We start from the raw sequence: 26,193 nt of genomic DNA, 5'->3' as shown, positions 1-26,193 counted from the left end.
GCGATTCCAACTAAAAAAACAACCCACGCGCAAACATATTGATAACAGGTAGATAAAAGAAATATAGGAAATTTCCTATATTCTAACAAGTGTGTTTCCTTAAGTTTTGAAAAGATTGAATACTTCTTAGTAGTCTTGTGTCATTCCGGAACGAACCAGTTCCAATGAACGGTTCCCTAAAAGGAACCACTGTCACTAGTTCCATCTCTTTCGTTCTCATCGTTCCTTTTGTCATTTAGTTTTATTTTCAATTTACGCTCCATCGTTCCTCGGATCGCAGTTTGATTTTTATACCCTGCGCCACACTGTGGAACAGGGTATTATAAGTTAGTGCATATGTTTGTAACACCCAGAAGGAGACGAGATAGACACATGGTGTCTTTGGCAATAATGCTCAGGGTGGGTCCCTGAGTCGATATAACCATGTCCGTCTGTCCGTCCGTCTGTCTGTGAAGACATTTTTGTGATCAAAGTCTAGGTCGCAATTTAAGTCCAATCACCTTCAAATTTGGCACATGTTTCTAATTTGGGTCACAATAGAATCCTATTGATTTTGGAAGAAATCGGTTCAGATTTAGATATAGCTCCCATATATATCTTTCGCCCGATATGCACTAATATGGACCCAGCAGCCAGAGTTTTATACCGATTTGTTTGAAATTTTGTACAAACATAACACTTAGTCGTATAGTCAAGTGTGCAAAATTTGATTGAAATCGGTTCAGATTTAGATATAGCTCCCATATATATCTTTCGCCCGATATGCACTTATATGGACCCAGAAGCCAGAGTTTTATGCCGATTAGCTTGAAATTTTGCACAAGGAGTACAATTGGTAGTATAGTCATGTGTGCCAAATTTGATTGAAATCGGTTCAGATTTAGATATAGCTTCCCGATATGGACTTATATGGCCCCAGAAGCCAGAGTTTTGGCCCAATTTGGTTGAAATTTTGCACTAGGAGTACAATTAGTAATATAGTCATGTGTGCCAAATTTGATTGAAATCGGTTCAGATTTAGATATAGCTCCCATATATATGTTTTTCTGATTTCGACAAAAATGGTCAAAATACCAACATTTTCCGTGTTAAATCGCCACTGCTTAGTCGAAAAGTTGTCAAAATGACTCTAATTTTCCTAAACTTCTAATACATATAATCGAGCGATAAATCATAAATAAAATTTTGCGAAGTTTTCTTAAAATTGCTTCAGATTTAAATGTTTCCCATATTTTTTTACTAAAATTGTGTTCCACCCTAGTGCATTAGCCAACTTAAATTTTGAGTCTATAGATTTTGTAAAAGTCTATCAAATTCTGTCAAAATCGAGTGATATTTAAATGTATGTATTTGGGACAAACCTTTATATATAGCACCTACCACATTTGACGGATGTGATATGGTATCGAAAATTTAGATCTACAAAGTGGTGCAGGGTATAATATAGTCGGCCCGCCCGACTTTAGACTTTCCTTACGTGTTTTTTACTAAAATTGTGTTCCACCCTAGTGCATTAGCCAACTTAAATTTTGAGTCTATAGATTTTGTAAAAGTCTATCAAATTCTGTCAAAATCGAGTGATATTTAAATGTATGTATTTGGGACAAACCTTTATATATAGCACCTACCACATTTGACGGATGTGATATGGTATCGAAAATTTAGATCTACAAAGTGGTGCAGGGTATAATATAGTCGGCCCCGCCCGACTTTAGACTTTCCTTACTTGTTTTACTTCTGTTTGAGCCATTTGCCAATCCATTTTGGCGCGTATGTATTTAAACTTTACGTTCTTTCACAATGTATTTTCAGACATATTTCATTAAACAATAAATAGATAACGGATGTATGATACTAAAAAAAAAATGTTTATCTGCGTTTTTCTATAGGGAATTATTGTATATAAATTTTAAGCATACATATGGATTTAAGAAGATTATTTCTTGTAGGAATATATTTTATAAAAAGTTCGGTTTTGACAGTTTTTTTTTTATTAAAAAGAAAAAAAAGTGAAAATTTAATAACTTTACTCTGCCATATAATAAAAATACATTTAAATAATCTGGTTTTCAAATGATACTTCATTTCGTTTGTTATTCTGTAGTTCATGCTATTAGTTGGGTAATTGCAGGGGTTAAAACATTTTTCATTGAACGAATGATTTATATATATGGTTTTAATGTTGCAGATTTTATCAGAATTAGATTAGAAACAGTTTGATTTGTATTGTCTGATATCTCTACTTCCGATTCCTGTCCTTATATTTAACTTATTACCAAAAATAAATAGAAACAAATTCTAGTATAGTCGTTGAAAAAGAACAATAAATAGTTACCGACTCATAACCAAATTTTCCTATAGGAATCATATTTTTAATAGGATTCTTATCTAGCGTGATTGTAAAATTGTTCTTTTATCATTTTTTTCTTATAAACGTTTTTCTTAGTACTTCGATGTCCACGATAGCTTGTACATTTTAGCAATGCCAATTGTACATATGCCAAAGAAAGACAAGACTTTTTGAAATTCCACTACTGTGTCCAATATGCTAAAAGAAAACAGAGCGAAATTAAAATTTTAGAAACCTAAATGGCAATAGATATCACCTCTATCTCCACCAATAATTTTTCTTTGTCTTTGCATTTGTTGACTTCTTCGTGCTTTTCTCCGAAACATTAGTAGAAGAAGTGTCTTGTGATGTTGTTACACTTTCACTTGCTTCACTTTTCGTTTTCACCAAAAGTAGTTTTTTGGCCCAATTGTTTAAAGTTGAAGTTTTTGCTATAGGAGATTGGTGATTCGAGAACTTTATATGAGCTTTAGGGGATTTCTTCAGGTTTTCTACATTGGTTTTTGATTTTGTGTTACTTGAAAAAATTTTGAATTTAAAACGATCTACAGATGAGTCTGTTTTCGTCAATGAGGAATTTGGATTTTCCGTATTAAGGGTTTTCGGTGAACTTTTAAATTTATAGTCAGTGGTTTGACATGTACCATTAGGAATTTCTTCACTGGCTTTAGCAACGTTTACGTGAGCAATTTCACAAATATGGGTTTCCACTTGATTTTGGGTTACGTTTTGTGATGACCTCTCATTGGGCTGTAAATCAGTATTGGGGTTTTGATTCTTTAATAGATTTTTCTGTGAGTCATCCACATGTTCTATTATATCTTCAGTACTTCGCTCGAAAAATCCTTCCAATTGCTTAACTTTAGATTCCATATTTCCAGAATCATTTGTGTTTGGATCGTATTCATCTGTTTTTCGTTTGGTTGTAGTGCCGGGTGTATTACTTTTTGTTTGTTGAATTCTTGATAATTGTTTCTCAACAAAAGGATCTAATGTCAAATTTAGTATAGATGGTAAGTGTTCCCGCTGAAGTGACGATTTTTGTGAATTAGCCACATCTTTTCGTATGTCTTCATTATTTTGCATTAATACATCTTGCAAATGCTCAACACAATCACTAATTTCTCCTAATGTAGACTCTGTATACTCCGTACTATTTATAACATTTTGATCCATTATATCAAACTTCTTCAACTGGCCTTTCAGTATTTCTGAAGAGTGATCAGTGAGGACTTGTAATGGCTGGTGGCTTTCCCTATTTGCCAATACTTTTATGGTCTGATACCCGTTTCCTTTTCTAATTTCACTCAAACTTTCATCATTGGATGCAACATTGGAGGAGGGAATTTTGCTACTGGCAGTATGTTTGAAGTCAATACCGGAAAATTCATCATTTGCCTCTTTGACATATTCAGAATTCCCAATTGCCAACACTTCGCAACATTTCCCCAAAGAAGTTATAGTCTTATTTTCATCTTGTATATATTTCTCTTCTGGTGTAAACATTTTCACAGCGGATACTTCAGTTGTCTCATCCATAGTATTCTTATCAAAAATTGTTATATTCTTATTTTCAATGAGATTTCTTTCACTTATGGAATTTAATCTCTCCCTATGAGCATCCCAGATATAGTCTGGAACTGTTGTAGGAGTTTTGAGATGTCTTAAGGTTTCGCATAATTCCTTTTGATTCAGTCCACAGAATTGCTTTCCTGTTGCAACAACCTGAGCCGCAGTTTTAAATGAAAACGGTTTGCCTCTAGAGTCTACAGATAAACCACGTGTTTGTCGGAACTCGTTCTGAGAGAGTGCCTTGGAAATATTCAATTTGGGTAGTTCTTTTTGATTAATAGTTCGCCGCGCTACTGATTCGCGTTTCATAGTAGTTTTTTTCACATTGACTGAATTTTGTTTAACAGAGTTAGAGGGTTCTTCGGTTTTTACAGGGAATGTGCGAGAAAGTTCCTCTTCAGTTTTCCTCCCTTGTAGATTGTTTTCAGCAATCGATGATGGTGGTTTGTTAATATCTATGCATTTATTTTCTGGCAATGGCTCTAAATCTACAAAATAAGAAAATATTGATTAAACAATTTAAACAATGTTACCAGATACTTCTGAGAAAAATAAATATTATCTAAAAGTTATCAAAATCACTGTATACATGAAAAAATAAATATGGATACGTGCATACACTGAAAAAAAGCATGTATGGTTCTAAAGATGTTGTCTTTACTTTAAAAATTTTGGTATTGATTCCGAAGAAGCGGCCGTAGCCAGGATTTTAATTTGGGGGGGTTCAACTTAAAAAAAATAGATATATACATATAAAATATATATATATATATATATAGATATATATATATATATATATATATATATATATATATATATATATATATATATATATATATATATATATATATATATATATATATATATATATATATATATATATATATATATATATATATATATATATATATATATATATATATATATATATATATATATATATATATATATATATATATATATATATATATATATATATATATATATATATATATATTATATATATATATATATATATATATATATATATATATATATATATATATATATATATATATATATATATATATATATATTATATATATATATATATATATATAATATATATATATATATATATATATATATATATAATATATATATATATATATATATATATATATATATATATATATATATATAAATATATATATATATATATATATATATATATATGTATATATATATATATATATATATATATATATATATATATATATATATATATATATATATATATATATATATATATATATATATATATATATATATATATATATATATATTCATAGAATCTCATGCGTAGAAAATTTTATTTATGCATACGTATGTATACAATATTTTTATAATATTAAATTGAGCTGACGGGCTTCTTGGGCAGCAAATAAATCAATGACTTCTTCAGTCGGCACATTTATTCGGCGATGAACCGACATTAATGCCAATCCATCGAGTCTACTCTCGCTAGTCGAATTTCTAAGATACGTCTTTAATCTTTTCATTGTTGAAAATGAACATTCGGATGAGCACGTAGTAACTGCAGGGATGGAAAATGCAGTACTATAGTACTTTTTTCAATACTTTTTCACCCCGGTCAGTACCGTAGTATCCCAGCGAATGATTTTGCACCTTTTATGTAGACATTTTTGAGTCGATATCAGATTTATGGTACAATAGCTTTGACAAAATATTTTAATATTTTGAGAAAGTCTTTATCAACCTTATTTGCTAATAGTCTTTTACAAATATGGCAAAACAGACATGTTCATGTGGGAAGAAAATCTCGATTTTGTAAAAGACATAGTCAAAAACAGGATTTTATTGAACTTCAAGAATGTTTTAGTCGAAAAAAGAATGCGATTCTATATTATCGATTTTTTATTTCGGTAGAAAATGTTGTCAAAATTTTATTTCTATATAGAATTTTTGCAAACTTTTATTTCAATTGAAAATTTTGTAAAAATTTTATTTCTATAGGAAAGTTTTCCAAAATTTTATTTCTATAGAAAAAATTTTGCAAATTTTTTTTCTATAGAATTTTTTTGCAAAATTTTATTTCTATAGAAAAATTTTGCAAAATTTTATTTTCTTTAAAATTCAGTCTCTTGACAATAATCTTCCAGTGAAATTTTTGTTGAAATTTAGTAAAAAGTACCTTTCCACTCAAAAAATACCTTTTTTGTACTTTCTTAAAAATTTTATTTTCCATCCCTGAGTAACTGGCAAGGTGACCAAAATTTTTAAAAGAATATGCACGTTTGGAAATATCTCTTTATTGCACTCTCCAAGTGCTTCCATCGCTGAATTAGGCAGGTTCTTTTCGCAGGTTTTGTGCCATTGCTATCGCCAAACAAAGCGAGTCATGTTCACAAAAAGAACAACAAACACACATGAAAAGGAGAAAGACATTTTCCAAAAATGAAATTTGTGGTGAGAGAACAAGAACAATTTGTTTTTTCGACAGTCGTTTGACGGGCTTTTCAACTAGTATTCTATGATTTGTGCAAGTTTTATAGGTAAGCGTTTTTCAAAATAAAACCTTCAGCTTTTCTTCAACATCTTCGATAAGATTTTTCTATGCAGCTAAAAATATATATTTATTTATATAAAAATATTCATTCATTTCGGAGTGGGTTTGATCCCCCTCACCCCCCCCCACCCTGAATACGGTCTTGAATACAAGTAAGGATACTTTAAGACAATACGGCTTCATTGAAACGTTTATCGACTTTTGAACAAGGAAAATAACTTTATATTAGAGAAACGCAACTTCTATGCTAAGCAAAATTTGCATGATATCTTTGACCTCGCGACAATATTTTTTCAGTGTAATAACTTAACCATAGTGGGACAATGCTCTAAGGGGGGTTTCATCTGTGATTTATTTCCTACCAGTAATGCCTACATTTTCTCCTCTTAGACTTCCAATGTCTAAAATAGAATAGAACTTCTCATATAATTTAAGACCCAACATTTTGTCCCCGCCAGTAGAGACGTGTTGGGTATATGTACATTTGAAGTGAGTGACATGACTGACAATATCAAACGCCTTTGGTAGGTCAAACACCATAATATAGTTCAGAGCTTCTTAAAATTTGTTAAATTTTAGGTTAGACTATTCAGTCCATTGTGATTCCTCAGTGCACAGAAAAAAAGTGTCTCGTAAATTTAAGAAGATTTTTACAATAATTTATTACAAGAATTTTCCAGAATTTTAGTTCATTTTTCGTATCTTCAACGAAAATTAACTACTCGAAAGGAAATTTTACAAATTCTAAGTAGCAATCGTTTAGTTCATGGCCTACAAAATACGATGGAAATTTCCTTAAAAAAAATCTTAACTGGTAGTTAAAAATTCGTTTGTCATGCTATAAAACTACTTGTGAAATGTAAAGTACTTTCTAAATAATAAGTGCAATTTACTATAAGCTTTTTTTGTATGAGAAAATATTTTTTTACCAAAAATGAACTTGAAAGTGGATAGCAATTTCTTACTGACAATTCCTATAGTTAATAATTGTTGGTAGAAAATTACCCAATGAAATATTTTTAGTTCACATGTAATTAAATTTATAGACATTTTCGTCAATAATGGTAGATAACATTTCATGAAGTTTTTGCAAATTTTAAGTTAAACGTTTCATCGTTCATAAACTGGTGTGCCTTTACGAATATTATTCTTACAGTAAATTGTGAGCAGATGCGATGAACTAACGCATAGTACAGAGATCTTTATCGGCATAGTGGAATGTGATTAATGTAAAGATGATGTTACTTGAGTTTTGTTGTGTATACATGAGCGTATGTATGGATGGTTTATTTGGCTGGGTGAGGTGTTGTTTTCAATAAAGGCACATGTGTTTTTGTTGTTGTAGGAATGTTTTGGCTTTGCTTGGTTTTGTTTGGCATGCTTCAGTTGTATTGTTGGCGTTGGCGTGGGCTGTTGCATCTTTATACCCTGCTCCACACTGTGGAACAGGGTATTATAAGTTAGTGCATATGTTTGCAACACCCAGAAGGAGACGAGATAGACACATGGTGTCTTTGGCAAAAATGCTCAGGGTGGGCTCCTGAGTCGATATAGCGATGTCCGTCTGTCCGTGAAGACATTTTTGTAATCAAAGTCTAGGTCGCAGTTTTAGTCCAATCGACTTCAAATTTGGCACAAGTATGTGTTTTGGCTCAGAATATATCCCTATTGATTTTGGAAGAAATCGGTTCAGATTTAGATATAGCTCCCATATATATATTTCGCCCGATATAGACTTATATGGCCCCAGAAGCCAGAGTTTTACACTAATTTGCTTAAAATTGTGCACAAGAAGAACAATTAGCACTATAGTCAAGTGTGCCAAATTTTATTGAAATCGGTTCAGATTTAGATATAGCTCCCATATATATCTTTCGCCTGATATGGACTAATACGTTCCCAGAAGCCAGAGTTTTACCCCAATTTGGTTGAAATTTTGCACAGGGAGTAGAATTAGCATTGTAGCTATGCGTGCCAAATTTGGTCGAAATCGGTTCAGATTTAGATATAGCTCCCATATATATCTTTCGCCCGACATGGACTAATACGTTCCCAGAAGCCAGAGTTTTACCCCAATTTGGTTGAAATTTTGCACAGAGAGTAGAATTAGCATTGTAGCTATGCGTGCCAAATTTGGCCGAAATCGGTTCAGATTTAGATATAGCTCCCATAATATGTTTTTCTGATTTCGACAAAAATGGTCAAAATACCAACATTTTCCTTGTAAAATCGCCACTGCTTAGTCGAAAAAATTACTCTAATTTTCCTAAACTTCTAATACATATATATCGAGCGAGAAATCATAAATAAACTTTTTCGAAGTTTCCTTAAAATTGCTTCAGATTTAAACGTTTCCCATATTTATACCCTGCTCCACACTGTGGAACAGGGTATTATTAGTTAGTGCATATGTTTGCAACACCCAGAAGGAGACGAGATAGACACATGGTGTCTTTGGCAAAAATGCTCAGGGTGGGCTCTTGAGTCGATATAGCGATGTCCGTCTGTCCGTGAACACATTTTGGTTATCAAAGTCTAGGTCGCAGTTTTAGTCCAATCGACTTCAAATTTGGCACAAGTATGTGTTTTGGCTCAGAATAGATCCCTATTGATTTTGGAAGAAATCGGTTCAGATTTAGATTTTGCACAAGAAGAACAATTAGCACTATAGTCAAGTGTGCCAAATTTTATTGAAATCGGTTCAGATTTAGATATAGCTCCCATATATATCTTTCGCCCGTTCCCAGAAGCCAGAGTTTTACCCCAATTTGGTTGAAATTTTGCACAGGGAGTAGAATTAGCATTGTTGCTATGCGTGCCAAATTTGGTTGAAATCGGTTCAGATTTAGGTATAGCTCCCATATATAGCTTTCGCCCGATTTACACTCATATGACCACAGAGGCCAATTTTTTAACCCCAATTTGGTTGAAATTTTGCACAGAGAGTAGAATTAGCATTGTATCTATGCGTGCCAAATTTGGCCGAAATCGGTTCAGATTTAGATATAGCTCCCATAATATGTTTTTCTGATTTCGACAAAAATGGTCAAAATACCAACATTTTCCTTGTAAAATCTCCACCGCTTACTCGAAAAGTTGTAAAAATTACTCTAATTTTCCTAAACTTCTAATACATATATATCGAGCGATAAATCATAAATAAACTTTTGCGAAGTTTCCATAAAATTGCTTCATATTTAAATGTTTCCCATATTTTTTACTAATATTGTGTTCCACCCTAGTGCATTAGCCGACTTAAATTTTGAGTCTATAGATTTTGTAGAAGTCTATCAAATTCTGTCCAGATCGAGTGATATTTAAATGTATGTATTTGGGACAAACCTTTATATATAGCCCCCAACACATTTGATGGATCTGATATGGTGTCGAAAATTTAGATCTACAAAGTGGTGCAGGGTATAATATAGTCGGCCCCGCCCGACTTTAGACTTTCCTTACTTGTTTAATATGCAACAGGGGAGTATAAAGGCATGGAATATTTTGGAATTTTGAGACATATATTGGTGTTTGTTTATTAAACCTTTTAAATGAAAGTTATTAATATTTTATCGGTAGTTTAGAGAAAAGTTATTAAGAATATTTAGGAAAATATGTTGAAATTGAAAGTGTATTGAATTTTTATTATTCAATGTAAAAAAATAATATTCAGTTCCAGATGAATTTGGAAATTTTTTGTTATATCTCAGCGTATAGTTTAGTCATAAATTGGTAAGTACACTGAAAAAACAGTGAACCCTTTTCCATTGCAAAATGAACTAAACTGTAGTAATATTGACCATGATTTAGCCCTTAAGATTTTTTTCAACTTGTTTAGTTTATAATTCTCTTAAATTTTAGTTCATCTATAACATTGTATTTTAGCTCATTTTTACAACACCATAAGATTTATATACCCCTACCAAGTTAAAAAGCCAGTATTATTTTGTTTTACTTGCTTATTTTTTGGGAAACGCGATAATAAAAAGTGGTTAACAGTCTCTTTAAAATGTTGACGACTAAATTATTTTTAAATCAATAATTCCACAGTACAGAGAAATTATATAATTAAAGGAACAACAAAACCGTTTTACTATTATGAAAATTTTCATACATTAAAATTAAACTTTCTTTAAGCAAAAGTACTTTATTATAAAAACTTATGATGAAATTTTTTAATACAATGTTTTTGTGAATAAAAATTATGACCACGTGGAACAAGAAAGTAGTTTATTTATCTCGCTTTTTGGACATTTTTACTTTTCCTAAGTTTTTTATTCATCGTAAGTATATTTTTCACATATCTTGCTGAAAAAAGGAAGGAATAATGAAAATTGTTAAAAATTAACATGTAATAAAATATAATTTTATAGCTCTAAATTAGCTTGTAACTTACCATATTTGGGGGCATTTTATTAAATGGTGTAAGGAATTCAACTTTTCTGAGATAAACGTACCTGGAACAATTAGAGAAATAATGATTTAAGTAATATATTAACTCATAAAACTATGTTGTTATCGATGTGAAGGACATAATACAATAAATATTTTTGTTAAAAGAAAGCCAAAGTTTTAATATAAAACTTACCAATTCCCTATTAAATTGTACGCTGAGGTTAAAAAGTTATCGAAATTCATTTGGGGTAACTCTGAAATTAAATATTTATTTTTTACATTAAATAAAACACATTAAATTGGTTTCCAAAAAATCTAATTAAAGAAATAATATGCATAAAAATACTAAATATTCTGGTTAAAAGAATGTTAAAGAAAGCTTACCAATTCATAAAAATGTTTCCAAATTATTATTCTGAAATTAAATATTTGTTTTACATTCAAAATATTACATTGGTTTCCAAAAATATTTGATTAAAGTAATACTAAAATAAGGTATTAAAAACCTGTAATTTTGACAATAGAAAGGTCATAAAAACGTAAATATTCTAGTTGAAAGAAATCCAATTTTTAAAAGAAAACTTACCAATTCTATATTTTTTTTTAAATTTGTTCGAACCCATCTGGAATTGGTCTGAAATTAAATATTGCTTTTACAACAAAGAAAAACATTAAACTGGTTTCCAAAAAAAAAAATAATAATTAACAAATAATAATGTACATAAAAAATATTCTTTTTAAAAGAAAGCCATATTAAAATAAATAAAATAAATAAAATACTTACCAATTTATGACTAAACTATACGCTGAGATATAACAAAAATTTTCTAAATTCATCTGGAATTGAATATTAATTTTTTTACATAGAATAATAAAAATTTCAATACACTTTCACTTTCAACATATTTTCCGAAATATTCTTAATAAAATATTAATAACTTTCATTTAAAAGGTTTAATAAACAAACACCAATATATGTCTCAAAAATCTAAAATATTTCATGCCTTTATATTCCCTTTCCCCTTGTTGCATACATGCTTAAAAGATGCAATAGCCCACGCCAACGCCAACTATACAACTGAAGCATGCCAAACAAAACCAAGCAAAGCCAAAACATTCCTACAACAACAAAAACACATGTGACTTTATTAAAAACAACACCTCACCCAGCCAAATAAACCATCCATACATACGCTCATGTATACACAACAAAACTCAAGTAATATCATCTTTACATTAATCACATTCCACTATGCCGATAAAGATCTCTGTACTATGCATTAGTTCATCGCATCTGCTGACAATTTACTCTAAGAATAATATTCGTAAAGGCACGTCAGTTTAAGAACGATGAAACGTTTAACTTAAAATTTGCAAAATTTTCATGAAATGTTATCTACCATTTTTGACGAAAACGTCTATAAATTTAATTACATGTGAACTAAAAATATTTCATTCAATTGTAAGTAAGAAATTGCTATCCACCTCAAGTTCATTTTTCGTAAAAAAATATTTTCTCATACAAAAAAATCCTTTAATATATTGCACTTATTATTTAGAAAATACTTTACATTTCACAAGTAGTTTTATAGCATGACAAACGAATTTTTAACTACCAGTTAAGGATTTTTTTAAAGAAATTTCCATCGTATTTTGTAGGCCATGAACTAAACGATTGCTACTTAGAATTTGTAAAATTTCCTTTCGAATAGTTAATTTTCGTTGAAGATACGAAAAATGAACTAAAATTCTGGAAAATTCTTGTAATAAATTATTGCAAAAATCTTCTTAAACTTACGAGACACTTTTTTTCTGTGTATTGTTTTTTTAATATGGCTTTCTTTTAAAAATAATATTTTTTATGTATATTATTATTTATTAAATTTTTTTTTTTGGAAACCAGTTTAATGTTTTTCTTTGTTGTAAAAGCAATATATAATTTCAGAGCAACTCCAGATGGGTTCGAACAAATTTAAAAAATAGAGAATTGGTAAGTTTTCTTTTAAAATTTGGCTTTCTTTCAACTAGAATATTTACGTTTTTGTGACCTTTTTATCATCAAAATTACAGGGTTTTAATGCCTTATTTTAGTATTTCTTTAATGATTTTTTTTGGAAACCAATGTAATATTTTTAATGTAAACAAAAAAATATTTAATTTCAGAATAACCCCTTAAAAATTTGAAAAAAATTTTAGTACTCCTTTGCTTGTAATTTAATAGTGAATTGGTAAGAATTCTTTAACTGTCTTTTAACCAGAATATTTGTTTTTTATGCATAACATTATTTTTTTCATTAGATTTTTTGGAAACCTATTTAATAATTTTATTTAATGTAAAAAATAAATATTTAATTTCAGAGTAGCCCAAATAAATTTGGACAACTTTTTATATTTCCCCTCAGCGTACAATTTAATAGAGAATTGGTAAGTTTTATATTAAAACTTTTGGCTTTCTTTCAACTAGAATATTTATTTTATTATTTCCTTCACATCGATAACAACACAGTTTTATGAGTTTATATAGAATACTTCATTATTTCTCTAATTGTTTCAGGTACCAATTTTATGAGATACGCTTTCCAAAGAAAAGTTGAATTCCTTACACAATTTGATAAAATGCCCCCACATATGGTAAGTTACAAGCTAAAATAAAGAATTAAAAAATTATATTTTATTACATGGTGTTAATTTTTAACAATTTCCATTATTGCTTCCATTTTTTTCAGCAAGATATGTGAAAAATTTACCTACGATGAATAAAAAACGGATAAGTCAAAATGTCCAAACAGCGAGCTCAAATGAACTACTTTCTTGTTCCACGTGGTCATAATTTTTATTCACAAGAAAACATTTATTAAGAACTTTCATCATAAGTTTTTATAATAAAGTACATTTGCTTAAAGAAAGTTTAATTTTAATGTATGAACATTTTCATAATAGTAAAACGGTTTGTTGTTCCTTTAATTATTTAATTTCTCTGTACTGTGGAATGATTGATTTATAAATAGTTTAGTCGTCGAGATTTTAACCAATTTTTATTATCAGGTTTCCCTAAAAATAAGCAAGTAAACCAAAATAATACTGACTTCTTAACTTGGTAGGGGTATATAAATCTTATGGTGTTGTAAAAATGAACTAAAATACAATGTTATAGATGAACTACAATTTAAGAGAATTATAAACTAGACAAGTTGAAAAAAATCTTAAAGGCTAAATCATGGTCAGTATTACTACAGTTTAGTTCATTTTGCAATGGAAAAGGGTTCACTGTTTTTTCAATGTAGTGAACTTCTCTCTTATCACTGCTGCCCGATTCTGTATTAATCTCAATGACAAGGAACCTTAATTTTATAGCCGACTCCGAAGAGTATTACACATTGTAGTGAAACCACTTAAAGAAGTTTTGAAATGCTCAGAAATGTCAGCATTACTGAGAGGGGATAATCGACCGCTGAAAAACTTTTTGGTGTTTTGTCGAAACTGGGTTTGAACCACGACCCTGTGAATGCAAGGCGGGCATGCACCATTGTACCACGGTTAGCATGTCACAACATTACCACAAAGTTCACATCTTGGAATTAATTTTTCTCTCCAAATTTTTACTTCAAACTACAAAATTTTTTTGATTCTTTTAGATTTGTAATTAAGTTCGATGTCTGTTGAACGAATTTTTCTTTAAAAACTGCAAAAAATAATAATTATGACTAATAATTTTTTTGAATTTATCCAAAAATATTCACTTAATTTTGTGAAATCGGCGTGACATCTGCTTATGTATTACAGTTTGTTTAAAATTTCTAAAATTAGCCAAAATTTTCCTTCCTGGTGGGTTCCCAGTTTTCATGAAATTAATCTTCGGAACTGACACATTTTTTTGTGGAGATTCACGGATGATCCCGATAATTTTTGATAACTATCAGAAATTTTTACACAAAGTCGTTCATTTACACCAAAAAGCCAACAAAAGAGAGCCGGAGAGGGACTACCCAGTAAAATAAGAGCTTCCAAAAAGTAGTTTGGATCCTCAATTTGAGATCCGGAAGTAGTGCAAACTTGGATCATCTCCAATGAATTATACATGGGCTTATCATAGGACGGGAGTACTCTATTTGTGGATCCTTTGCATTGCCTTGAAAGTTCATTTGGAAATTAAAAACAAAAAAAATTAAAAAACAAAATTTTTTTTTTCCAATTTCACTTTTTATTTTTATCAGTATTTTTTGTTCCACTTATATTTTCTTATTATCAAATTTTTACAAATTGAAAAACATCTTCGCTTCCACCGGGGGTTGAACCTGGGTCTGTTGGCTTCATAACAGAACGCTTTAGCACACTCAGCCACAAACGCCATTGTATCAAAACGTCTATGCAAATGTTTGGATCCCCAATTTGTGATCCGGAAGTAGTGCAAACTTGGATCATATCCAATGAATTTTACATGGGCTTGTCATAGGACGTAAATACTCTATTTGTGGATCCTTTGAATTGCCTTAAAAGTTCATTTGCATGAAGAAATTTAAAAAACTAAAAAACAAAAGTTTTTTCCAATTTCACTTTTTATTTTTATCAGTACTATTTGTTATACTTTTATATTTTTATTTTTATTATCAAATTTGCACAAATTGAAAAACTTCTTCGCTTCCACCGGGGTTGAACCTGGGTCTGATGGGACCATAACAGAACGCCTTAGCACACTCAGCCACAAACACCATTAAACACGATGCATCAAAACGTCTATTCAATTGTTTGTGATATGAACCTTATATGACACCACGGCATGACATTCTAACTACTTCCTGAGATGTTCTTTATTGTTATGTAATTTTTTGTTAAATGTTTCTCTAACAAAATATTTTTTTTTGTGTTTTATTTTGTGGAACAACTTATAATTTTTTTTGCTGGGTACACCCAGAAAGAAGTGACCCCTTCTTTAAGTTAAAATGAACTCATTGCGAAGAAAGTTGAACTTCGTATAGCGCCAAAGACATTTTTATTTGTTTGAGATGTGGTTTTGGTAGAAATTAGGTAGAACGCATTCCATATATTAGTTAACATTTTCCTATATTTATGTACCACAATACTACAGCATGAACAAATTTAACTGAATTGAATTCATATATGGAATTATTTTATTGAACTTTTTTCATTCATTTGGACAAATCTTACATATTTGTTGTAAACCTTTTACTTCAAAATTAGAACTGCTTATATTCGTTTTTAAATACAATTGTATTTATTTATATAGCCAATTTTTTCTTCAATAAAAGACATGTTTTATTAATATATTAAATATATTTATTAAGAGTCAACATCATCGAAATATTAGTTTATTATTCCACTATTTCCAATTTCCATGTAATGTTATCAACTGTAAAACGTAATGTTTTTCTTCTTCTTGTACCTTTCACTTTTAATAAGTTGCTGCCTAACGATTTTGTCCTCCTTTTACAATTTCAATACCTACAAATATAAAAAATCATAAACCAATTTTTTCACAAAAGGTTAGCGTCCTGAATTTTACCTGATGAATGAAGGGGTTGTTATTCTGTTGGTGTTTTCTTTCTTTGTACACCATCACGAACGAAAACGAAAATTTTTCTCACTAATTTAAAATATTTTATATATATTATTTGTTATTTAGTATATTATTGTACTATATTATTTTTTTAACAATCTCTCAGTATACCATAACAACGCGATTCCAACTAAAAAGCAACCCACGCGCAAACATATCGATTACATCGATGACAGGTTTCGACTATAGGTAGATAAAAGAAATATAGGAAAATTTCCTATATTCTAACAAATGTGTTTCCTTAAGTTTTGAAAGGATTGAATAATTCTTAGTACGAATAAACTAAAATATTTTTCTATGCCACTTGTTATTCGTATGTATGATAAGCTTTCTATAATAAAGGAAGTCAGAATTATAATTTTATAAGAAATTTTACTAAATTTGAGGAAACTTGGTTTTAGTTCGGTTTTTGTTTATTTTTACGAATGCTTTGTTCAGTAGTAAATTATTATACCCAGCGAAGAAAACAGTATTAGTAAAATTACATGCCTTATTCTAGTTAATGAACTATTCCTAACTGCTTTCATTTTAGGATTTTTTTACTGAAACAAGTAAATTTTACTATTTCAAACAAAAATTTAACTTAATGGATATAAAATGGCTAAACTAAATTGATGAACATTTTTTCCTTTAGTTTCGAAGACACTTTTTTCTGGGTGTACATTTGACAGTTAGCAGATGGAGAAATTGCAAGTTTTTGCCAGCTGGTTGTTGATAACAAAGAAAGCACCAGTGCAATGCACATGTTCCGCAATTGCAATTGAAAGTTAAAAAAAAAAACAAGATCCGTTTTTAATGTTTTATCTTTTAGAAACTGCAAATTTGAATGTGCAAATAGTTACTGGATGCCGTCCGAGTACTTTTCAGGAATTTTAAGCAAAGAGAGTAATATACACTCTTGCTAGTTTTTGGAAAAGTACGCGAACAGAACAAATATATGATATAAATAAACTTATTTCTATATAGGGTATATATTATTTATTCATCAATATTTTGGAAATCAGTTGAGATTTCAAAACGGCCATAAATTGTGATTTCTGGCAACACAAATTGTAACGTTTTTTGTCCAAATGGTTGTATACTAACCTGGATCGAATTGTAATGAATAACGTTTTTGTGTTGCATTCGAAAGCGATTTCATTCGTTTATATTTAGTTGGTTTGTCGTAGTTGTGATTTTCATTGGCAACTTGTACTTCTCCCTCATCCCCTGATGTGGATAACCTGGTGTATTCTCTTTCATATCCTTCGTTTCTCTTCACTGCTATTCCAATGCGGGTTTTACATCGAGGTACTTTTGCTGTAATAATAATTTAATTTATGGGTATACTCAAAACAGGGATCTCAAGATTTTTGCTGATAAAATAAAGATATGTTGAAGAATCAAAAGAACTTACTACACTCACAAAAAAGTGAACTCTCTATTTCACTAAAGCCAATTTAACTTTCGTTTAGTTCATGGGATTATTATGTTTGGAGAAAGTTTCCTCTACTCTAATAATTGTTTGTGTACGTTAGTTAAATTAACTAAAACCGAGGAAAAAAATATACACAAATGAAGGATAAAGATTAACTAAATTCGTGTATTCCACCAAATAGTTCAATATTTCTTTAAATTTGTAAATTTTACTACAAATACGTTCATCATGAACTTCGTATTTCACTAAAGACATTTTTGCAATTTTGAACTCCAATTTTTCCTTCAAACTACACAATTTTCTTTAACAAGTGAAAAAACTTAATTATGTCTAATAAATTTTCTTGAATTTGTCGAAAAATATTTACTTATTTTTATGACATCGGCGTGATGCCAGCGTTTGTTATACTGTTTAGTTAAAATTTTCTAAAAATATTCAAAATTTTCTAAAATTAACCGAAATTTTTCTTCCTGGTGGGTTCACTGTTTTTTCAGTGTATGTATGTTCTTTAAAATTTAAATTTAACTTTTTTTGTATCTTCTAACAGGGCTATTGATGTTAGTTTAAAAATACAAAATATAACAGACAAAGTGAACGATGTTTTCTTAACATTTTTATCTCAAAAATTTTGTTTTCTCGCCAATGATACACATTGTTCTCGAAATCAGATACATAATTTCCAAGAAAATAAAATGGTTGCGACAAACATGTTACATGTTTCCTGTCCAAATAAATTGCTCTTAAAACATGTTTGAGGTGATCATATTCCTTCCCTGGGTGTAGAAGGAGATGCGATAGGCCTTGGTGCCTTTGGCAATATTGATCAGGGCCTCCATTTAAGACGATTTAGCGATGTCTGTCGGTCCGTCTGTGATCGCAGTTTTAATTCAGTCGACTTCGAAAAGTATGTGTGTTTGGGTTAGAATATAATCCTATTGATTTTGGAAGAAATCTTTTCAGATTTAGATATAACATAGCTCCCATGCATATCGTTCGCCGATAAGCACTTAATTGATCCCAGAGTTTCACCTTGATTTACTTCAAATTTTGCACAAAGAGTACAATTGATCCTATCGTCAAGTGGGCGATATTTGTTTAAACCGGTTCAGATTTAGATATAGATCTCATATGTGTCATTTGTGCAATTTACACTCATATATCACAATGGACTGAATAGTGAGGCTGAATTATTTGAAATTTTACATAGACAAATATGGGCAAAATATTTCCAATGAAGTATGCAAATATAACCATAGGCGGTAGGCGAACACATGTTTACATGCATTTCTTATGGGAAGATCAAAATCCGCGACGGAATACCGTGATGGCTGGCGGCGTGTCGCCAAATTAGAATCTATTCTAATTAACTAGGCATTGTTGTTGCCCGGCCACGTGGACATTATTTTATCTTCAAATAAATCCACAAAAAAAAAAACAAGATATTACATGATTTTATTAAATTCCGTTAATAAGTTCGAGTTTAGCCGCAAAAATCATCTTTTTTCCACGTTTACTTTTCTTTAATAATCCATTTTAAGGAATACAAACTTTGTGAAAATATTCTTAGGCCTATTCCCCATCAAGATATAATAAAATTTGCAACAAATATGTATAGTTTTATTCCTTTTTTACTGATTTAGTTTTCACTTTAGCGGCTAAACTCGAACTTATTTAAGGACGATTTCTTTAAATCAAAATGTGTTTCTTTACTTTAAGTTCAAAGACATGCTACTTTATCGGAGGGACGCAAATGTACAAAATTTGTGTCCTACATTTAATGAAAAAAATGTTGCAGCAAAGATTATAAACTTTATTTTAATTCAAAATTTCATTATTTTAATTAAATTAATTAATTTAATTAATTATTTTAAAGAAATTTGTCCTTAATATTTTGTAAATTGTGCATCCTAAAATTTTGTTTGCGTAATCTTTAATATGACGTAAACATTTTTGTTCAGTGTATTGTTTTGATAAAGTGTTTATATTTTTCCAAAGTTTATTTTGTTGCAGAAGTTATTTTTGCTAAGTAAATATTATTTGACATTAAATAAATTTGCATTTTTTTCGTAGTCCCTTTGGATGAAATTTCTGTAGTGAATTCATATATTGTTTTAATCATTTCTAGATTTGGAAAGAAGGAAGCAGTGCTGCCGCTACTACTTCAATCGAAGTATTTTGCTTCATTTTCACAAAATTTACTTCGTCACTCCTTCTTCCAAAAATCTGCTTCACTTTTTGTTCTGCTTCAAATTTTAAAATTTTTCCCCATATTACCTAATTGTTTTTCCTATTCCTTTAACATAACGGTTTTAATCATTGAATTATTAACCGATGTGGACCAATTTTTGCATAGTTTTTAGAGACCATATACTTACACCATGTACCAAATTTCAGCCGGATCGGATGAAATTTGGTTCTCTTAGAGGCTCCGCAAGCCAAATCGGGGGATCAGTTTATATGGGAGCTATATATAATTATGGACCGATGTGGACCAATTTTTGCATGGTTGTTAGAGATCATATGCTGAAACCATGTACCAAATTTCAGCTTGATCGGATGAAATTTGCTTCTCTTAGAGTCTCCGCAAGCCAAATTTGGGGTTCCGTTTATATGGGGGCTATACGTAAAAGTGGACCGATATGGCCCATTTGCAATACCATCCGACCTACATCAATAACAAATACTTGTGCCAAGTTTCAAGTCGATAGCTTCTTTCGTTCGGAAGGTAGCGTGATTTCAACAGACGGACGGACGGACAGACATGCTCAGATCGACTCAGAATTTCACCACGACCCAGAATATACTTTATGGGGTCTTACAGCAATATTTCGATGTGTTACAAACGGAATGTTAATATACCCCCCATCCTATAGTGGAGGGTATAATAAAATGAATTCTATTGTTTTGTTTTCAAAAATGTATGCTACTTCAATTTTATTCAATCTACTCCACTTTTTTCCAAAATCTACTTCACTCAATTTTTCACTAGCGGAAGGAAGCCATCATGCACTGCTTAGCATGCCCATGCAGGGGGTCATGGATTCAATCGAACAATATATATATATATATATATATATATATATATATATATATATATATATATATATATATATATATATATATATATATATATATATATATATATATATATATATATATATATATATATATATATATATATATATATATATATATATATATATATATATATATATATATATATATATATATATATATATATATATGCCAAATTTCGGGCACAATGTTTAAACACATTATATTTAAGTGCAAATATGTAACAATAAATGTTTGGGACACATATGTTACTATGTTAGAATATATTATGTTTGGGGCATGAATGTTTCATAAAAATAATATGTGTGAATGTAAACATATATAAATTTAAAAATTTCTACTAACCATATATATGTTGTGATATTTTATTCAGAGAGCGACAGAGAGAGAGAGAGAGAGTATAGAGAATGAAATAGAGATGGAAACCGGGAGGGTTGACGCATAGACTATAGACTTTAGATAGATGAGCCATGAGTGTCAAACTATTTTTGACAGTTCCGAAGATTAAGAATAAACGAGAAAAATAAGAGCACGCTTACAATCTCTTTCGTTTTCCTTTCTGTAGTTTGCCAATTTTACACAAAATTAGAACGTTTATGATGTACCAGAGGATTTATAAATAAATTAATATATTAAAAGTTCATATTTGAACAAAAAATTGTGACCAAAACCGCGAAAATACCAAATTTAATTTTGAGCAGCATTGCTCTTTACGATCAACACAAAAGCAAATGCACGAAAATTAATGTTTGGGACCGACTCTTTACGAAAAAATCAAAACGAAATGTCAGAAAATTAATTTTTGGAACTGACACATTGTTTTTAAAGAGAATAGTGGATCATATATCTAAAGTCTATAGTCTATGGGTTGACGAAACATATCAACATAACACAGCGAGAGAATCAAAAGAGAGCAATTTCTGTGAAACCGCTTATATGTTGTTTCGGAAAACTGTTTTATGATAAGCCCAAAAAATTGATATGCTTAAGTCTAAATATTATTTAATTTGAATATTAGAATGAGTATTCGGAGTAAAGAGAATAGACACCAAGAGAATAGACATTTGAAAAAAAAAAAAACAGCATGTATTTTCGCCTTGAGAGCAGCATTTTATGTATGTGTGGACATGTGTTTTGTTCATCATTTTGGCATTATGGGCAAAATAAACGGTGGAAAATATACAAAAATTACAAAGGGATCTTCATAAAAATAACGGAAGGGCACTATACTCTTTTTAGAGTTGGGACAGTAAAATGAAAAAAGGAGGAAATAGTGAAAAATTAAACAGTAAAATGTATAAAAACAAAGTTTAGTTCCTCTTTATTAATAAGTAGTCAGAGATGAGTTGACGGACACCTTAAAATATAAAAGCGGGCATTAAGTTCGAGTGCAGCTAAAACAATTGAAAAAGTTTATTTCCTTTAAAATGAATTATTAATGAAAAGTAAAAGGCAAAACAGGGTCATTTTAGAGCGATATTTCCAACTTAATACCGGCCTTAAAGGTAAAGGTAAAAGTTTTAAATACATTTAAAATGATGTTAAATGCTAGTAAAAAACTGCTCACGCCTAAATAAATGTATGTGTATATTATAAAATTATTTATGTATGTTTGTACTCGACTCCACGTCTTCTATAAATGTGTAAATAAAAAAAATTTATGTTCGGTCGGAGCAGGGATTGAACCCACGACCCTTTGCATGCAAGGCAGACATGCTAACCACTGCTCCACGTGGCCAACAAATGTATGTTTCTGTTAAATAATGTTGTTTGCATGGGCTCGTGGGCGCTGCAAACTATGCTATATAAATGTAACTTATAACGATAATTGTCTACTGGAGACTATAACAGCTACGTAGCCCAGTGGATAGTGTGTTGGCTAACAAACTGTATGGTCCTCGGTTCGATTCTCCGTCCAGGTGAAAGGTAAAATTAAAAAAAATTATAAAATTGAATAATTTCTTCAACACTATTTGTATTACCGAAAAAGGTGCCAAGAACTAAAAAATTTCGTGGAAGTGAAAATTATGCGAGGGAATGAGCACAATCTTCCTTGGGGAAAATTCTTCCAAGCATATAATATTTTTGGGCTCAAAATGCTTCCAAACATATAATTTGTTCACATAAAACAAACATATTAATGTTTCGGCAGTATCCAATAATATATGTGCTTCCTGCAAAATATGTTTGGAACATATGTTAGAGAGGCAATTTTTTTGAGGGTGTGGGAGCTGTATTTCAATCTGAACCGATTTCCATGATTTGTTGCACATATAGTCAGTACTATAGAAGATTGGAGTCAGCCAACTTTGAGTATGATAGGTCTATAAATAAGGGACTTATGGCCAAATTTGGGAAAATCGGGCGATACATATATATGGGATTCGATGAAATTTGGCACACTTAAAGGGTGGTAAATAAGAATACTCTGTGACAAATTTGAAGCCGATCGGTTGGAAAATGAGCACAATCTGAACCCATTTATCGAAATCGCACGATACAATGATATGGGAGCTATATCTAAATTTGATCCGATTTTTTTCAAATTCAATAGCGTTCGTCCCTGTGCCAAAAAAACGCCATATACCAAATTTCATCAAAATCGCGACCGGAATCCTGCGAACAACAAATACATGGACAGACGGACGGACACCAAGGGCTAGATCGACTCAGGAGGTGATTCTGTGTCGATCGGTATATATTTTATGGGGTCTAAAATCAATATTTCTGGTAGGCACTTTTTATTTCATAACGGATGTTTATTTCATAACAAAGCATAAAGTGTGCCGCTAATAATAAAAAGCTATATAACTGCTAGGACAGCATACATTTACACTTGTTATAGTAGAAAAAAGTTCAGCTGTTTCGATTAATTCAGTTTTCAATTTCAGTGAGCCTGGCATTTAGCAAACAGGAAAGAACTACACGCACAGAAAAACCATGTTTGGACATGGTTGCCGCATCCATTTAATGCTTATCTAGAGCATGTAATTGTCGCGAAAACCATGTATTTTGTCTTTGTAAAAATAGTTTACGAGCGGAGAAAAATGTATGGTGGCAATAAGCATTTGAATGGTTCTCAAATACCGCAAACATGTTCTATCATTTAAATGATAGAATTTGAGACCATTAAATGGTCGGGAAAATCATGTACCTGACCATTCAATTTTTTTACTTTTTTACAGGGGAAAAAGTATTTTTACAGGTTAAGTATAGACACGTCTAGAACCATTACATGGCCATAAAGACCATTTACATTTTTTTCGTGACCATTTAATTTTTTAACTTTCTTGCAGCGAAAAGAATTTTATAAAAACATTGGGCAGGTACACACGATTTTCATTTTGCGCGTCAGTCGTGTGTTGATTGTTCCTTGGAATGGACGTAGAATACGGATTTACTGTGTTTTGTGTTAATTTATTTATTCAGAAGTGGCACGTGGTTTTATGTGAAGAAAAAAAAAAAGAAAGTGTAATTGAAAAAATGTACCTGCTTTTTGTCCTGCATTTTGTTATTTGCTGTTACATGATGCCTGCGTTTGTACATTTGATGGGCACGATGTAAATATGGAATAATTACTGATTGTTGAAATTGAAATAAAATAGAGTGTATAAAAATATATGATGTTTGCTTGAACGGCATTATAAATACAAATAAACAATGAATTCGTTTATAAATAAATAAAAACAAACAAATAAATTGAATTTTGTGTTTTCTTTTCTCAAGTGGCGTCCTTTTTTTCGACTATGAAAAAAGTTTTTTTCATAAAGATCAAAACATTTTAGGTTGTGACCATGTTCTTTTAACTACGAGAAAAACATTTTTAATGAATACCATAACATTTTAAATTGTGACCATTGTCTTTTCATTCAAACAAAATTCTTTTTATCAATATAATAACATTTTAGATGAGGACAATTATATTTTTCTTAGAACCAAGTTCACTGAGCCAACATGGTTGCAGGTTAAAATGTTACATGATCGCCGCAAAAATAGCTCCTATCATATTATTTTGCTCTTCGAATATGATTGTGACAATCATGTTTCTTCTCTGTGTGTACAGTAGTTTTCGCTTATAGTCCACACCAATAGTTGCTTTTATATGCCACTTTGGTATATAACTGTTTTCGGATATTACCAGGAATATGACTATAAATGGAAAAGAAAATGCAATTAGCTAGAAAATATTGTTTTTTTGAGTTAGTCTTTATGAAATTGTTTTTACATCCTGGAAAAGAATAGTCGTTTATCACAAAAAGTATATACTTTTCTTCCAAATAAACTTCCTTACAGGGAAAAGCAAATGAGAAACGATCTTTGTTTGTCTAAAGTTTCGTTTGGGAGGAAAGAATTATTTTTTTGCGTGTACTGCTTTCCCTTTTGAAGCAACAAAAAACTGATGTTTTAGTAAACTTTTTTGCTGTTATGAATAACAAAATTTATTAAGTGTATAGTTCAAAATTCAGCTTATAGGACCACGAGTTTTAACTCATCATTATTAGGATAGATTTTACTCACCATTATTGGGATTTGTTACTAAGTAGTCAATGAATTCATCTCCATTCATGGACGAGTTGTTGGTTTCTACACCACAAGACATTTTACGGGAAACTTCTATCCGTATTACATTTGTCGAATGGTTTCTACTGTGCCGAAGACATTTGTTTTTAGATGTTGGAGACCTATTAGAATATTCTTAAAAAAGAATTTATATTTATCTTTAATTGCATCATTGTTTCAAATTTCCCAAAAAAAAGAATGAATACAAGTAGGGTGAGTGCAGCAAATGTGTGTAACCATTTCGATAGCCAATTTTTTTGTTTTTCTCCGACGAGCCTAAGATTTTATTACATTCATTTTACTAGTGTTAGTCATCTATGCAACTATGAGCGAAATATAAGAAACCCATAATTTAGGATATATTTGCGAATTTATTAAAAAACACATTACGAGGGCGGTTCGGAAACTTCAATGGAAAAGAATAGTTAGTTTTTCAAAAATATTTTTATTTTTCAATATAATCTCCTGAAACTTCAATACACTTAGTCCAACGCTTTTCTAGCAATTCTATCCCTTGATTAAAATAGTTTTCCTCAAGGTCTTCAAAATAATGGTTTACAACTGTAATTGCATCTTCATTTGAGGTAAAACGCTTGCCAGCAAGGATTTTGTTTTAGATTTGGGAACAAGTAAAAGTCACTGGGATCTTGTCATAGCAAAACTGAAGCACCAGAGGACTCTGC

General features: G+C 30.4%; 1 protein-coding gene across 1 annotated transcript; it reads right to left on the bottom strand.

Annotated features, from left to right (window-relative positions):
• Window positions 1–1,784: 1,784 nt before the first annotated feature.
• Window positions 1,785–25,639, bottom strand: LOC142234220 (uncharacterized). Its single transcript, XM_075305310.1, has 4 exons — window positions 25,469–25,639; window positions 17,545–17,757; window positions 2,607–4,410; window positions 1,785–2,548 (listed from the first exon to the last, which is right to left on the bottom strand). The coding sequence occupies exons 1-3, from the start codon at window positions 25,548–25,550 to the stop codon at window positions 2,609–2,611; spliced, it is 2,097 nt and encodes a 698-aa protein (XP_075161425.1). The 5' UTR covers window positions 25,551–25,639; the 3' UTR covers window positions 1,785–2,548; window positions 2,607–2,608.
• Window positions 25,640–26,193: the final 554 nt, after the last annotated feature.

This window comes from Haematobia irritans, chromosome 4, assembly GCF_050003625.1.
Source record: "Haematobia irritans isolate KBUSLIRL chromosome 4, ASM5000362v1, whole genome shotgun sequence".
Lineage (NCBI taxonomy): Eukaryota > Metazoa > Arthropoda > Insecta > Diptera > Muscidae > Haematobia > Haematobia irritans.
The sequence above is the reverse complement of the archived record's forward strand: the minus strand, read 5'-3'. Positions and strand labels throughout refer to the sequence as shown.